At 49.6% G+C, this 16,397-nt stretch overlaps 1 protein-coding gene across 6 annotated transcripts in view; it reads right to left on the bottom strand.

Annotated features, from left to right (window-relative positions):
* Positions 1–371: 371 nt before the first annotated feature.
* Atp2b3 (ATPase plasma membrane Ca2+ transporting 3) overlaps positions 372–16,397 on the bottom strand; it is a 49,876-nt gene continuing 33,850 nt past the window's right edge. For 4 of the 6 annotated variants that reach the window (XM_038316425.1, XM_038316428.1, XM_038316427.1 and 1 more), the window contains 2 exons: positions 15,962–16,144; positions 372–692 (listed from right to left, as the gene is read on the bottom strand). In XM_038316425.1, the coding sequence (XP_038172353.1) occupies positions 372–692; positions 15,962–16,144 (504 nt within the window). Of the gene's footprint in view, positions 693–11,055; positions 11,170–15,961; positions 16,145–16,397 lie in introns of all 6 variants that reach the window. The other 2 variants (XM_038316426.1, XM_038316424.1) reach the window with 2 other exon arrangements.

Here is a 16,397-nt window from a genome sequence, read left to right as displayed (position 1 = left end):
GAACTAGTGTTTGTTAAAAAAGAAGCATCAGTAGAAAAAAAGGTGGAAAGCGCATCTTGTCTTATGCTCTCCTTTTTTTTTTCCCTTCACGTTGGGTGACGAACTTCCTCTCCTCCTTTTTCCTTCTTCCTCCACCTCCTGGAAGTCTGGTGAGAATCCTAGTGGGTTGTGCCCTTATTTAATGCAATTGGCTTCTTGCAAATACCACATAAGAAAAGTCTTTAGCCTCTTTAGCAGGTTTTCTCTTTTTGGCAGGTGCACGACTCCCCTCTCTGTGTGTACATGCACATGTGTGTCCATGTGTGACTGCGTGTATGTGTGTATGTGTGTGCATGTGTGCGTGTATACATGTGTGATAAGAGAAGTTCCGGTTAGAGGGACGTCTCCATGCTGTGGAGTGGGCTCCCGGGCCTGGAAGAGAATGCTGAAGAGGTAGCTGACTTGGTGGCATGCATGGTCAGGTAGATGCCGCTGTCTATGGCGTTGTTGTTCTGGTTAGGGGGTGAGGGAGGCGGGGCCCTCAGGCGCTCTTCATTCTCATCCACATCTGTGTCATCGATGAGCGGGATGTTGTGGGTGTAGTCATTGATCAGAAATTCGGGCGTTGCCATGAAGTTATGGATGCAGCTCTTGGATTCCGGTTTCTCAAGGCCTTCATAAAGTGAGCTACGGAATGCTTTCACCACCCGGATCTGAAGTCAAGGGGGAGGGGCAGAACCCACATGGGAGATGGAAAGGGTGAGGAAGGGCAGAGAAGGGAGAGGAGAGAGGAAGGAGAAGGGAGGGAGAGGAAAGGAGAGGAGACAGTCAATGGGTAGCTGGTGCTGGAAAGTTGTGCCCACATCAGAGGCTGGCACATTGCATGATGAATGTTCACACACTGGGGGACTTGTAGGGAATGGGGTGGCTTTGCTGGACTGTGGCAAGGGTTTACAGATCTGGGCCTTGGTGTTGAAAACATTCTGACATGGGTAGATATCCTGGAACAATAGGCTGATGCTTGCTACCTTCCTGGTCCTTGCCCTGGGAACAGGAATGGCTTAGGTGGCACCTGAGGTCTTTGCTCAATTTGAACTCCAATTTGGTAGAAGACAAATATACTGAGATTCTCCAAAGAGAATGCTAGTGGCCACTTCTGCACATTCATCTTAGTCCTTCCTAAGGGGAACACCATACACTTGAACTCACACTTTTGAAAATTTCTCAAGCCTCCCTGACATTGTTGTTCCTGCCTGGCCCTCTTTCATTTAAGCAGCTGTGCTTCCTCTGCTTCTCCTTTGTCCCAAAGCTCTGGACTGTCCCTGTTACTCTTCCTCTCTGTTCATATCTCTCTACAGTGCTGGAAGCTATCTAGGGATATGGTAGAGCTCTGGGCCCTATAGTCCACTGGCCCTAACCTGGAGGCCAAGACTGCAAATGGCCACACTTGAATTAGCATGTACCAAGCCTGCTCCTATCCAGCTGTCTTGGTCTATCAGTTATCCTGTTGGTCATAGTTATATGTGTCTCATTGGGTCTGATTAGATACTTGGTGCCCTCAGCAGCCTTTTGCAATCTACCTTTCTGGCCCTTCTTCCCCAAACCACGTCTCTCCTCTTTCTTCTCACTGAGCTTCTGTTCAGACAGCCCTGTGCTTCGCCAATGCTCCTCGTCCACCCCACTCCTGTTTTCAGTTCACATCAGCATTACACTCTGCAAGGAAGTGCTTCCCACAATACTTGGCCCTCCCCACCACTGTGGCCATGTGCTTGGAGCCAAGCTTGCATCCCCTCCAGTCTCTTGCATCTCTTGCAGGACAATGCTTTAGAATTTGCCTGAGAATCAGCCTCTACCTTCTCTGGCTTTTCCATGGTCACTCACACACTGACTTCAGTCTCATCCTTTCAAGCCACAGAACAGCTGCCTCTCTGATGTTTCCCTGGCCCCAGATGCTGGGCTCCTTCCTGCTTCTAGAACCAGAGGCCAATGAATAGCTTTTTGCTAGACCTCACACAAGCCAGTGCCAGCACTGCCGCCCACATCAGGTGGCCCCATTGCAATGACAAAGCCAGCCCTGCTGGCCTCCAGGTAGTGTAGAGGCCAGGGGAAGGACTGTGGGTTCCCCAGGAGGAGAACTGTGCTCCCCAGCTTCAGTCATTCTCTCCCTGTGTGAGACATTCTGCGGCATTTCAAGGAGCTAGGATTTGGTTTTCATGGTTTAGGTAATGTATCTCTAAACTCTGGCCAAGAGGTAAATGAACCCTGGACCTCTTCTGGTTTTGCAAATAAAGTTTATTGGCGAGCTGCCATGCCCATTCATCTGCATCCCGTCTGTGGCTGCTTTCACACTACAAGGGAAGGGTTGTGCAGTTGTAACAGAGACCTGGCCTGAAAAGCTAAATATGTTTACTTGTTGGTCCTTTATAGGAACAGTTGACAATGAATCATCTGGGCTACAATGAGTCCCTTTCAGGCCTCCATTCAGGACCGCAGGCCTGAAAATTCAACCAGGTCAAGCGCAGTGCTCCTAAATCACTTTAAATGAGGCAAACCTCACAGCCTATGGAATGCAAAGAAGCGAGTCAAAGGCTCTAGGAAACTGGGGTTTTCTAAATGCACATCTGAGGTCCAGTTAGGATTTTTTTCTGTCAGACTGTGGATGGCTAGCCGCACCTCAGGCCACTATTTTCAGACTGGTTGCTTATATAGGGTTAACACAGAAATTGAAAACCATCACCAATTTTAATGAGGAGAAAATAATTCACCTTTTGTATCTAATGCCAGTGTTGCTTCATTAATTAGCTTTTCTAGGGCAAGACTGGAATGTTGGTACGGGGGACGTCACCTAACTCCAGCTGTCAGCCATACCATTATGTCACAAAAGAGAGAATGAGCTGCACACTGTTGCCCTTGACTCTGTTAAGTCTTCCAGTAATGCCCAGGTGACTGGCCATAACATTCTCCTCAACTGGACCTCACATGGCCAGGCCAGACACATGTTCAAACCTATTCATGGGTCTCAACTGCACCTGGCTCAGCTCCAAAGTCTTTCCCTGAAGAGAGAAGCCCTGGCCACAAGGCAACCCTCGTATGCTGTCCCTGCCTCCTGCAGCTACTGCTGCTCTGGCTTCTTCCTTTTGCTTCCTCCTGCTGCCAGATCCAGGCACAGAGTGCCCAATGTACCAACACCTGGGGATCACATGCATGCCATGTGTAAATGAGAGCCATGCCTCTTGTTCGGAGGGCCACCCACTCCACTGTTTTGAGTCATCTTGAGGGCAACATCTGAGAGTGAGTCAACTTTTTCTCCAGCTCCTTTCTTCCCTGCATTGAAATCTAGGGCTAGAACAAACTGGTTGGCTGTTGATCTTATGACTGGGAGTATTCTCAGCCACCTAAAGGCTGCAGGGCACAGGTACCTCCTGGGAGAGTGGTCCAGGCAAAGCAGCAACTGCCCGGAAGAATGGCCTATTCTGGAAGGCACGGCTTGTGCCAGGTGCCTGAAGGTATCTCCAAGACCTTGGGATTTCTTCTTTTAGACCTGGAGTTTGGTGTCTCTGGCTAACCTGCTGCCAAGGCTGGGTTGAGCCCATGCTATGCCCCAGCTCACAGACTGCGCTGGCCTCTCTTCAGCCTCATGCCTGGGTTTCTCAGGGTGCTACTCCCAAAGATCCTCCACCTCTACTCTTCCCCAGGACCTTCAACACCCTCAAGGCACATCAGACCACCTAGATGCCATCAATGCTTTGAGTACCACATCTAGCCAGGCCCCGTTTCATAGCCCACTCCCACTGCTCCCAGGTGTCTCTGTTAGAGGCCCACTGGAATCCTCGCTCTCCCATCCTCGCCCGCTCCTGGCCCATCTACTCTAAACACTTCACTGTCAGCTTGTCCAATAGGACCAAGCCCCAAACATCTCACCAGAGTTCTTATCCTCCTCCACTACAGCCTCCATGTGCTGCCTGAAGATTGATGACCTTGTTTGTCTGGGACCTCCATCCTGCCTCTGTGGTGGACACACATCTTCTGGTTAAGGGTCTGGTGACCCTATGGTGGCCTGTAATGTCCCATGTCCATATGGTATTTCCAGGCTTTCTGGGCACTGAGTCAGACCCTGTCATTCCCCTACCTGACTTCAAGTATTCTTGTAAGTGATGGAACTGGCCTGGGTGGTGACTGGGGGTGGAAATCATTGAACTTTAATTTACAATCCATTTACCTGTAGAATAAAGCATTTTTTGTTTGTTTGAGACAGGGTTTCACCATACAGACAAGGCTGGTTTCAAACTCCAGATGTCCTGTTCAGCACTGCCCCTTTACCCAGTGCTACAATGACAGGCATGTACCACCAGATCCAGCTCTACAAGGTAATTTTACATAAAAGATGTCTCTAGGAAAGATAAATCCTAGACATGACTGAGGCTTCTGGGAGAAACAAGGGAATCAAGTTGGTCTGGTAGGGGAGTCTCCAATTGCTTCTCAGTACCCGGTTGAGGTGCTGTGCTCACCAGCCTATTGACCATGATTTACTTGTTCCCACCCTACTTCCACAGTCCCATTCAGCTGCTGCCCCACTTGTGAAACCCATCATGGCTAGTGTCCCAAGAAGACTTTTGATATTATTTTTTTACAATGCTGTCCCTAACCAAGTGAAGTACTTGGTGCTACTTCCACCTCCCCTGAACTCCTTCTTAGCCACTTTTCCCTAGACCCTTCCCTAATATTCAGGAGCTGCTTCCTTCAGCCCGGGTGCTCCTACCTACCAACAGCTTCCTTTGCTCTCTCAGCTCCAAATGCAGCCGTCTGAGTCCTATCTCATTCCCTTACATGTCCTTAGCCCTTGACAATCCCAACACTCCCTCCCTTCAAGTGACATCCAGAATCTCCCACTTCACACACACATCACCACCACTGCCACGACACCAGGTTCAAGTTGGATGCTGCAGGGACTTTTATGTAGTCTCCTTGCTACCCTTATGTTACCTCACAGTCTCTCCTTCGCGAGGCAGCTAGTCAATCGTTTCTAATGCAAGGGAATTACTAGCTGCATCTTCCAAAGAAGAAGACCTGTAACCCTAACCAAGGGCCTGCCTTGGGCTCTCTCATTTCATCTCTGTTACTACCTCTAGCTCCTGACATGTTCCTCTCACAGGGCATTGTCTGTGTGATCTACCACAAAGATTCTTCCTCAGTGAGCCTCAGGGCTCCCTCCCCACCTTTTCAGTAAGCTCTGCCCTGTTCCCCCAGCACCCAATCAGTAACAACAGTTATTTTCTTGTCTGTTTTCTCTACAGTGGAAGCTAACTACTCCTCCTAAGAGTGGTTAGCTACTTTTTCTGTAGTGTTCAATGGTGGCCCCACTATCCCATGAACTGCTCATGCTTAGCATACAGTTAGAGGGTATGAAATATCTGGTCCATCCTCGTCTCTGTCTCCTATGGTATAGCATCACCTCTCAAAAGCTCTCTACCCACTTGACTGTAGCCAGCTAGCTGAAGATATCTAGAATACCTAAGGCTCCCAACCCCAACACCTGCCAACTCCCAAACCCTAGACCAACATAGTTTCTCCCAGACCCACCACAACTGCCCTTTCTCTCTCCATACCAAATTCAGTGTCTATCCTGGGTAATCTGGAACCTAGCAGAGCATCCCTAATACTCTGAGTGGTCTGCTCTCTTCTCCTAGTAGGCCCATGGCTATCTACATTCACTCCTTTTGCTGATCACCAATTGCTACCCAGAGGAGACTCACAGTGTCTCCTCTCTATGTGGCCCAGACAGCAGGGCATTCATAGTAAAGGCTGATAACTTGGCATAAGCCTGGTGGAGACGCTGCAGACCAAGCCCCAGCTCACAAGCTGCAGTGGGAAGGAATTGAGGATGTTCTGAGGGATGGGATCTTCAAGCCCTCTTGGGTTACATATGTTCGTGCCTAAGCCTTCGTGTGTGCGTGTATGTGTATGTTTGTGTGTGGATGTCTTTCTCTGTGTGTATCTGTATGTCTGTGCATGTCTCTCTCTGTGTGTATGTGTGTGTCTGTGTTGGGGGTTTCCATGTGGAGGGTAGGCTGTGGGTGTAGGGTGGAGCAAGAGTGTAAAAGCTGGGAACTAAGTGAGGGAATTGAGGGAAGGCTCATCCCAGTAAAAAGAATGAAAAAAAAAAAAAACGGAGAGGAAAAAACAAAAAAGCAAAGGCTCCCGAATCATAATGGCAAAAGCAACAGTAGAAAATGCCTGACATCTTTCCCCCTCTTCTTTCCAATTTCTTAGCCAGAGAGAATTTCAACCTGGCCACTGCTGCCAGAGGCTGTAGAGTCCCCAGGAGGCTTGCCCATGTTTTCTGCTTTGTCTCAGCTGCTAAGGCTCATGGGGTCCACACACTTCTGTCTGACTCATTCCTCACCTTTCATTGCGTTTTACAACCACTGGTCCAACACCTCCTTGAGAAAAGGGACCAGTCAGGTGCCCTGGCATTCTGGCCCAGTAAATGTGGAAACTGAGGAGAAACTGGCTAGTTTTTTTTAGTTCCTTTAACTGTTCTGCACTAACTGCCCAGAACATGAGAACTAGCCTGGCTCCTGACAGCAGCAGCCTGGCCCAAACACATGGTCAGGCCACAGAGAACATAGGAGGAAACCCTACCTATTGCCTTGCCCTTTCAGTAGCCAAGGGCAGCTATTGGTGGCAGGGTGGAGTATGGGTGGGCAGAGAAGGTGGGGCTAGGGAGGCCTAGAAGAAATTTCACAAGCTCCCAGCTGCTGGCTATGTGGCAGTCCTCACAGCACCTACCTGCAGGGCCTCAGACTCCGATTTCCTGGGCCAGGCCTATGTCTACGCTGCATTTTGTTGTGTGTGCTTTAGTAATTTTCTGGAAGTTTGTTCTCCATGGGGTTTAGCCTGTATTTCCAGAAAGAGTAGGACAGGACCCCATCTAGAGAACTAATTGATACCTTTCCTAGTGTGGATCCAGTGTGCACACTGTCAAACAGCTACAAAAATGCCAATAAACTCTCCGAGAAAAGTAAGTGGGGTGATTTGGCTCAGCATTAATTAATTTCTTGACAACGATGCAAACTTAAAACTGTTTGCCAGCTGCTTCCTTGTTGGGTGTGTGAGAGTGAAAAGCATGCCTTACTGGGCTCTGGAAGTTTATGTCAAAGCAAAGCTGCAGGGGCTTACCTGGCTGGTTTTAGTTCCCTTCCCCCAATGGGTGAAAGGTTTCCATGTTGCAAAAACCATTTAAAATGAAGCAACTGCTGTTATCGGTTTTCAAATTCTTCATCAGAACCTGGAAGAAGCCCCTCTGGCGATATGGTGCTCAAATCTTTGCTGTCCTGCGTCAGAAGGTATTTTATCTCAAACTATTGAGACAGTAAACATTCGAGTATAGAGGCCCAGCGTTGCTGCCCGAAGGATGGGCTGGAATTGGCTGCTGGTTGGAATGAGAGGGTCCCCAGGGTGAGCTGATGGGGAAAAGAGTTTGGTATTTGGCTGAAGAGGGTCAAAGGTATGTCTCTGTGTTCCCATGGGAAAGAGACACAAAAGAACTCTTGGGCATTGGAGCCCACAGAGAGGCTTCAGTGATGTCAGGATCCAGGCTTGCATTTCCAAAGATCATGCTCCTTCTGTTCCCACTAGAAGGGAGATACTTAGCACCTTGTTTTTGTTGCTTGCTTGCAAAGCTGGATGACTGCATAAACCCCTCTCCGACTACCCTTTTGAGGTTCTTGATATTCACTAGGAGAATGAAGTTCTGTAGCCTTAGTGTGACATGAGTACGTGGCTGGTGTGAGAAGGGGCATGATGGAAACCCACAGCAAACAGGATTTCACAGCCTCATTGTTTCCTGAGCCACCCCAGACAGGCTGACCAGATAATGGCCCAGGTCACAAGAAATGAGGTAGCAGCTGTGAGGGGAAGACAATACGCCCTGGACCCAGGGGATTATGAATGAAATGGCTGTGATAGGGATGGCCTGGAGGCCAGGCAAGGGAGGAAAAATAGCTGAGTAGGGTAGAAGTTGCACAGGCCATTCTGGAGTTAGGAGTGAGGAGCTCATGGCAGCTCAGACTGTACAAGGGGAATGTGGGGATGTGGAAAGACTCTTGTGTCCAGAAGCAGCAGTGGGAAAGACAGACAGACAGAGACAGAGAGAGACAGACAGAGAGACAGAGACAGAGACAGACAGAGACAGAGAGAGGTAGGGAGAGAGAGAACACACACAGAGTGAGACATTAGAAAAAATGAGAAGAGCATATTGAGCCCAAAGGATTCTGGTCACTTCTCCACCTGGCCACTCTTGAATTGGCCCCAGTGCACAGGATGAGTGGCTTTATCCCTAGAAAGCCTGAGGCTCTTAGTGGGAATACCTTTCAACAGGAAGCTTATCCAGTACCCAAGAGTCACGGGCCTCTGGACTCTGAGGGGTAAAAGGCAATACGGCCTAGAGCAAGTGAAGAGGGTGGAAAATTATATAGGGCTATGGGATTCTCCTTAGGAAATTATAGGGCTAGTCAGGACAGCTGGGGCAGCTGTGGTCAAAACACCTTGCCCAATGTTGCACATTGTTCAGGGGAGCTCCATCATGACCTTTACCCTGTTTTACTTTTAAGCAGATTTGGTCCTCTGAAGAGTTCCAAGGAAAAGGGTTAAGGTGAGCTAGTGGCCACTTTGCCAGGCCTGCCTGCCTATGGGGTCCTGAGTAAGGTCCTCTCCTAGTTTGTGAGGGTGCGGGGTACAGGATTTGTGAAAGCCCTCAGAATTCAGAAGTGAGGCTCTGAGGTCTAGCTGGGACTGCTGTGGGGCAACTATAAATTTGAGCCAGTGGCTTCCAGAAGCAAACCATGTCCCGTTTGGAATTGCCAGTTCCCTCCTCAGAAGACCCTGCCACTGAGCTCTCATGTCTGCTTAGGTTCTCCTGGAATGGCTCATGATCAGCAGGAGGGGAGTGTCTCTCCTGCTGTGCTTACCAGGCACTGGTGGGATCCGAAGGCAGGAATGGGGGAACAGATGACCATGGAAGGAAGGAGGGAAAGAAGCAAGGTACTATGGGTCAAGAAAGAAAATAAAGACCACATTTAAGGAGGAAATAGGAGAAATGGGGGCTGAAGAGGCAGTAGGCCTTACCCTAGGTAGTGGAGACAGGTGAGGAGGGGCCTCCGAAGCTGAGTGGTTCCAGTGAGGGCTAAGACCAGAGCTGTGGAAGAGGCTTGGGGTAGCATACATAGGAGAATCTTGCCAACTGCCCTTTCCCTGAGGTAATAGGTGGACAGGTAGACAGATGCACAGACAGACAGACAGGTGGGTAGGCAGACAGGTGGAAAGTGAAGAAAGAAGTCAGTGGGAAGTGAAGGGCTGAGCAGATCTATGTGTGTGTCCTACATCCACTCTTCATATTGTGTAGAGGAAGAAAGCTAGTGCTGCCCACCTGGGCATTGGTGTAGGAGGTTCTTTTGGGCATGGTCAACATGTGCTGGAAGGCCATGGGCCAGTCTGTCCTTAACTGTTGGCATCTAAAGTAGCCCTGAGATCTTTCTTGGTCCCATCTGGGTATGCCAGGAGCACTGGCTGCTTTCCAGACCAACAGTGACATGTGTCAGGTCATATCTGTGGCCTCAGTGGGTGGTCCAGGGGGTGTACAAGCTGGAGGTGCATGTGGCCTGTGGCTGGGAGAAGAGATGTATGTGCACATACATCTGTGTTGTTCCTGGGGACACTTATCCTTTCCGTAAAAGACAGAGCAGCTCAAAAGAAGAGCTTAAGGAAGAGGAGGGGCACCTCCCACTGGGGACCTCTCACCAGTTCCTAAAAAAATAAATAAAAGAAAGAAAAGAACAGAAAGAAACCAAGCAGAAAGGAACCCGAAGAGTCTGTGATGGGAAAAAGGTGAGGTAGTTAAGGCTTTCCGTCTGGTGGGAGCTGCAGGGGACTCACTGGAAGGAAAGGAAAGACTTAGCATCAAACCGTCCCAGCAGGGGCCCTGGACTCATACTCGAAGGTTTACTGTTCACTTTTTGGAACCTCCCGACTTTATTACCAAAAGTAGACAACCTCCGAGGAGTGACCCCGCCTCCATGTGGTTGCCTGCATTCTCTCCTGCTGGGGCACTGTAGGGGGACAGATTCAGCAGTTTAGTGGCCTCTTCCTTGTTTTTATAAAAAGATGTGAGCAATTATGGAAGCTTCTCTATCTAGTCAGGTCAACCAAGGGTTCTCTTCAAAATGTGAATTGCATGGTAGGAACTTGTCATTGAAATGCCCTGGCTTCTCTGAGGAAGGAGTAGAGAGGATTGCACAAGACTGGATTCAGATCCTCCAGTACTGAGGCCTGTTTGGAAAGAGCAAGATGCCTGGAACACACAAAACAGCACCTGCCTGGCCTCTGAGCTCCTGTTATCAGGGCTCCTCTAACAGATCCTGACTCAGGGCAGGGCCTTCAGGGCAGGCACGAATTGCTCAACAGAGGCACTCTCGGTCACCACTGAGCCACCTGGGGACTGGAGACAGGGGCATCCTTTGGAAGCCATCTCAAGGAGAATGCTGGATATTGTTACTTTCTTCTCCAGGGAGATAGGCTGGATTCTTCTGCTGCAAATGATACCACACTGTAGGCTTTTACCTACCACAGAAGGGTAGCCATGGGCCACATGCTTTCCTGACACTCACCCCAGAACATGGAGCAAGTCCCCAGCCTGACACCAGAAACCACTGGAAGAAGCCTGAGTTCATGAAGAACCATGGGTACATGCAGACAAATCCAAGAAAAGAAAACCAATGGTAGCAGGGGTACTAAATGCAAACCAAAACCCAAACAAAGCAAAGGACGAAAGGCCCGGCAGTGCTGTGGGGTCATTTCATAAAGAGAATATGGCTTTGGAGAGACACCGTCTGGCGGGAAGGACTGGACAGGGCAGTAAAGAAGGAACAGAAAAGCCACGGTGAGCAGAAATGCAAGACTGGAAAAGAGAAGGAAGAGTCAGGGACGCTTTATCTTCCCCCAGGTGCCATTTATGAGAGAAAAGGGAAGTCAAGACTCACTGCCAGCAGCGCTGGTGGGCTTGGCGGCAGAGAGAGTTACGTGAGTAGGGGTAGAAAGATTGGTTACGTCATGGAGCTGGCTGAGGACTGAAGACCGCCGGCGCACAGCACCCTGAAATGACCCGCTTCTCTTGAAGGTACTCACTACCTCCATCTGTGGGAGAGAAAATGAGATAAAAGTTGGCTTGCATGGAGGTCCAGGCTACCACACAGGGTGGGGCTGGGTGAGGGCAGGGGCCACACTGGGGACGTATGGGACCAGCAAAGCCTCAGCTAGGTCAGCCCCATTCCTGGAAGCTGACAGTGCTTTTGACAAAGCCATGACTGAGAGAGGGTTTGCTGGGCAAATGGTTAGTGGTCAGGAGTGTGGGAAGGAAAGGTCACCGGTGGAAGCACACTGCAAACATTTTGTAGGTAGTCACTTGCGTTCACGATACGCTCATCGAGAGCCACTCGTCAGTAAGTACCTGTGTCTGGCAACACTTCCTTATCCTACTTCGGTAGTTCTCAACACTTTTTTCCGCCCCAACACACCTGAGGGATATGACATGCTCTTATTAGAAGGTGGAAACATTCTCTAGCAGTTTGTGGGCTGGAGGCTCTTGCCTGGATCCCTGGGAAATCACTGCCCTTGTTTATGGTCCTCTTAGCAGAGGGTCTCTTGTTCTGTCCTGCTCCACTGTGGCGGGGCGGGGGGGCTTGATAATCACTCGGATTTCAGAAGAATATAGACTTAGGTAGAAGAGGGGCTTCCAAGATCAGAGGCTTTGTTTTGTCAGAACTTTTCCTACAGCCCCCATGCATGGAGGCTGGGAGGACTGAGGGACAACCCTTTGCGCTTTCTAGAAGATGAAGGGGAAGTACTGAAGTGGAATATGAGACCCATAGGAGAGCCCTGTGAATAAATCCTGCTATAAGCCTCCTGACTCATTGTCTTTGGATTTTCTGACTCTGTCTCTGACTATGACGCTGTGACAAATACAGGAAGTAGGGTCTGAAGGAACTGTAGCTGAGCCACCATATCCAGTTGTGACACTGGGAGACCACATGCCTAGACTCAGGGAGGCCAGAGGCAAGGCACACTGGCAGCCTCCTCTTGGAGAATGGCCTCAGTGCGGAGAGAAGCTTTGATGGTGGATCTAACTTCTGGAAAGTATCACATGCAGTTCATTGAATAAAACAAGCAGACAAGCCAACATGCATTTCTGGAGTCTAAAGACCCTTTACTGTCTGGCACCCCAAGCCCTGCAGTGGGAACTCCCTGGCCTCCAGTCTCCTCTGGCTTACTGACAGGGCTTCTCCAAAAGAAGCAGCTTCAGTGTTGACACCTTTCTCCAAACAAAATGCCTTTCAACCTCAGCCCCCCCTGAGGAAAGACTTGCCATCCTTCCATTTAACCTGCCCAGGGCTGCTTTTCACCCAGTATGACCCACTTCCTCACTCCTTTCCTGGAGAGAAGGCAGGCTTTGAGGCTGTGAATGCATCTGTGAGGAATATGTTGTACACATGGTTGGGTATTTCATGTAAGGAAGATGTGTGGATGTGGTGGTGTTGCAGACTCTGCTTCTTTGGATCGCATGGTTTCTAGGCAATGGAAAAGACAAGGGATGGGAAAGCTGCCTTTGCTGCCTCAGTTTGGCATCAGTCTCCATGATGTTTTCTGTGATGTCCCCGCAGGATAACCATATCTATGAAAGCATCACCATCACCACCCTCCCCCTACCAGAGGCCCCAGCGCTGGCCAGGAACAAGGGCTCAGCCATTGGTAAAGAATCTCATCAATTTATAATGGAATGCAAAAAAGACAGACCACGTCATGAACATCCAAAAAGCTACATGTTCCAGGTTTGAGGCACTCTTTTTTATTGTGGAGCAGCACCCTAGCATCTGGTGCATGGATACATTAGTATAGAACATGTGTGAGAGCGGGCATCGAATTACTTTGCAACAGAAAATGGTGAGCAGGCCTCTGAAATCTGGGGAGCAATTTTGTGGTTCACAAGATCCAGAAATCTAGGGCCAGTTGCCTAGGAAACATATACAACCTGAAAAGCCTTCCACAGGCTTTAGTTATTTTTTTTCAAAGCGGGTTTTCCGAATCAAATAGAACAAGTTGAGCTAAAGTGACCGGTTCAGTATTCTTGAGAGTCATGATGAATCTGAAATGATAAAGCCCCACTTGGAAAAGCCATGGGAGTTGAGATCCCATGGGGGAATCAGTGTGCCTTTACTGAGGGCCAAGAAGTGTGTTTGAGGAACTGGTACCAGCTTTGGCTCTCATTGGCTGATTTTGTACCACTCCCTCTTTCCCTAGGGTCCCATCTCCTTGCTTGCAAAGCATCTACATAGGCATGGAACAGTTAGAATGACATGGAACACCAAGACTCCAAGTGGTGGGACCCACTTCTAGTTGGGCAGCAGTGGCAGGCCCAGAACTTTACAGACACACAAAGATACAACATAGATTGATGGCCAGGCTACCATTGACACGCTAGGTTGGGGTAGGGTTGCTTAAGTAGATAGAAATGCTAACTCTATCTGGAATTATATGACAGAAATAAAAGAGGCTGATGTGGAGTTGGGTCACTGCTGTACTCTATTTCTGTGCTTTGCATCAGAACTGGAGCATGGCAGATAAGATCTGCCCTGAATCAGAAAAGGATGGGTTACTGGGGGTGGTCACAGTCACAGTCTCCTGGAAGGCACAGTTAGGTGGCCACATGCACATTGGGAAGATATGAGATATGTTTTTTGACATTTGCTATACATTCATGCTCGTGAGTAAACATTTATTACAGGAAACAAGTCAAAGCTACTTATGCTGCAGCCATGCTTGTCCTGGGCACTGTGTTGAAAGCACTGTCTCACCCCATGGGGAGAGGAGGCTTGGGCTAGGGATCTAATGGTGGTTCCCATTTTCCCAGGATCCATCTGAATCATAGCTAGGGTAACATGGCTCAGATACGAACCCAGTATATTTCCATCTGAATCATAGCTAGGGTAACATGGCTCAGATACGAACCCAGTATATTTCTACCCGGACACACTGGAGTAGGTTCTTGGGATGCTTGGTCCTTGAGGGATGCCTTCAACTTGGACTTCTTTGGTACCACCTTGCCCAGTCTTAAAGGATCCTGCTTTCTAAGTAGTTCCCCCATGGATTTCTGGTATTTTCAGATTCAGCGTGCTGGCCTCAGTCGCACAGATGGCCCATAGAGGTGGGGGGGTAGTATGTGAGTAGAAGGCATAGACTTGGCAACCTTTAAGTAGGCTTTTATAGCATGGAAAAAGAACCCTGAGGGTACATGGCAGCAAGCAGGGAGGCACAGCAGTATGGGTTGGCAGGGTGCACATCTGGAAAGGCAGCACAGAGTCATCGGGATATGTAGGGAGGAGTGTGGTGATGCCAAGAAGCTAGAGCTTGAAGACTATAGTCAGAAGCTGAAACTTCATCCTGGGAATAATGGAGATAAGCTCCATAGGCCCCATGGTGGTGGCAGAGGGGAAGGCATTAAACAAAGACAGATGGAGGGCAAGGAATGACCCTGGTGCCTTGCCAGTGGCAGGTATACCTACAGAGCCTAGAAAGGAAAAGAGGGGGCACTCTCAGGATGGACACCATTAGATCACTAGGGGTGTTGGAGTAGCTGTGTGTACCTTAGAGTCCAGAGGATAGCCTGTTCTGGGCCATGTATGTCAAGGCAGCTGAAAGAATACATGGGGAGGGGTGTGGAATCATGTCCTGTCCCAGTGCATAAGTTGTCAGACAGACTCAAGAAGAATCTACCCAGCTGATTCTGCCTTAGCCAATAAGTTCCCAGAAAGGAAAAGTGACTGTACCTACAGCCGAGGTAGTGAGACTGGCATCAGAGAGACGGTAGCCAAGGCCTTGGATGGGAACAAGGCAGTGAGTAACAGTGCCACAGTAATTTAGAAGGATACCAGCTAGGCCATGGGGAATCGCCTCCAGGTCAGTCCCGGAGGCTGCAGTATGGGGAGGCCTGCTGGCCTGGTGCAATGTTTGGCCTCAGCTAGTTCCCTAGCAGGCTCTCCCAGGGTTTTTCAGCATGAGAGAGCAGGGTTGGAGTGGGAGGTGGAGATACCAGGAATATAAAGACAGGGAGGAAATGGAAATTCAGAAGGAATAGCAAGCTGTCAGGATGAGCAGGGCCAGCAACACTTCCAGAGGGCAACTGGAAAGCACGGAGTGGAAGAAGGCCTTGCAGACAGTGGTGAGAGCCATAGTGGGAGTGGTGGGCAATGCAATCATGACAGAGTGTGAGGGGAAGATGGAAATAGGCAGCAAGTACGGAACCTTCTAGTAAGAAAGCTGGCCAAAAAGGAGTTGGGGGTAGAAAGCAGGGTAGCCTGGCACATGAGATTTTTTTAAAAGCCTTAACTACTACTGCCTCTTGTTGGCAGTCTGATGTTTTTGGGAACTGTAGCTGATGGCTTTAGCCTTGACTAGCCTAGCCTACTGAGATTTGAACTAGCTTGGTGGCAGAGTCCACTTCCTAGAGAAGCTTTTGCACAGTGATTACAGAAGACTTTAGTGATCAGAGAACTAGTTAGACTCCTTGAAATGGAGTCTTTTCTCCCACACACTCAAATGCAACTTGCCCATTACCTAAGTAACCCTGTCAAGGAAAGCAGACAGTGCTGGTTTGTGCCTCTGAGAGAGCCCCTAGCTGCTGGCACATGTTCGTACCCATCTAGGAGAGAAGCTACCTGGGCACTGAGGGATGTGTCAGGGAGATGTGATCTAAATGGCCAGCCAGTGGTGGGCACCTCTGTGTGGTAGGAGGGGAACTAGCCACTGCCTCTGCATACTTGGGGGCCAGATCCAGGGAGTTCCCTGCTGGCTTTGGGCTTCTGTATGCCCAGTTTCTGCTTCTTGCTTGCTTTTTAAGGCAGCAAAATAGGAGTCACATGGAACAGCAGCTTACCTGCGTCTGGATCCGGTTGAGGCCCCGAAACCAGAGGATCTGGCCCCTGCGGAGCTCTCGCTCAGCATGGTCGATTTCCTCCTCCCCCTCGGCCAGCTCCTCATCAGCCATCTCGTCCTTCCCAGGCCCATGTCCTGCTTCCTTCAGGCACTTGAGCTGGCTAGTGGGGATGGTGGCAATGACCTGGGAAAGCCGGAGTCAAAGGGCAGCAAACAGAGGTGGCCATGAGAGCAGGCTCTACCGTGACCAGGAATAAACCAGAGGCCCCACCTCTCAGAGATAAAGACCACTCGGGGCCTGGTAGACCCTAAATTGTCACTTTCTTGTAGAAGGCTCCTGATCTACTGAGTTTCATCCAGGTCCAGGGAGCAGAGAGGCCAATGTATAGAGTACCATGTGAGGAAGACAGTGCTGGCCTCTGACCACTTCTGAGAAG

The sequence above is a fragment of the Arvicola amphibius genome, chromosome X, assembly GCF_903992535.2.
Source record: "Arvicola amphibius chromosome X, mArvAmp1.2, whole genome shotgun sequence".
NCBI classification, from domain to species: domain Eukaryota; kingdom Metazoa; phylum Chordata; class Mammalia; order Rodentia; family Cricetidae; genus Arvicola; species Arvicola amphibius.
This window is presented reverse-complemented; position numbering and strand designations above follow the sequence as displayed.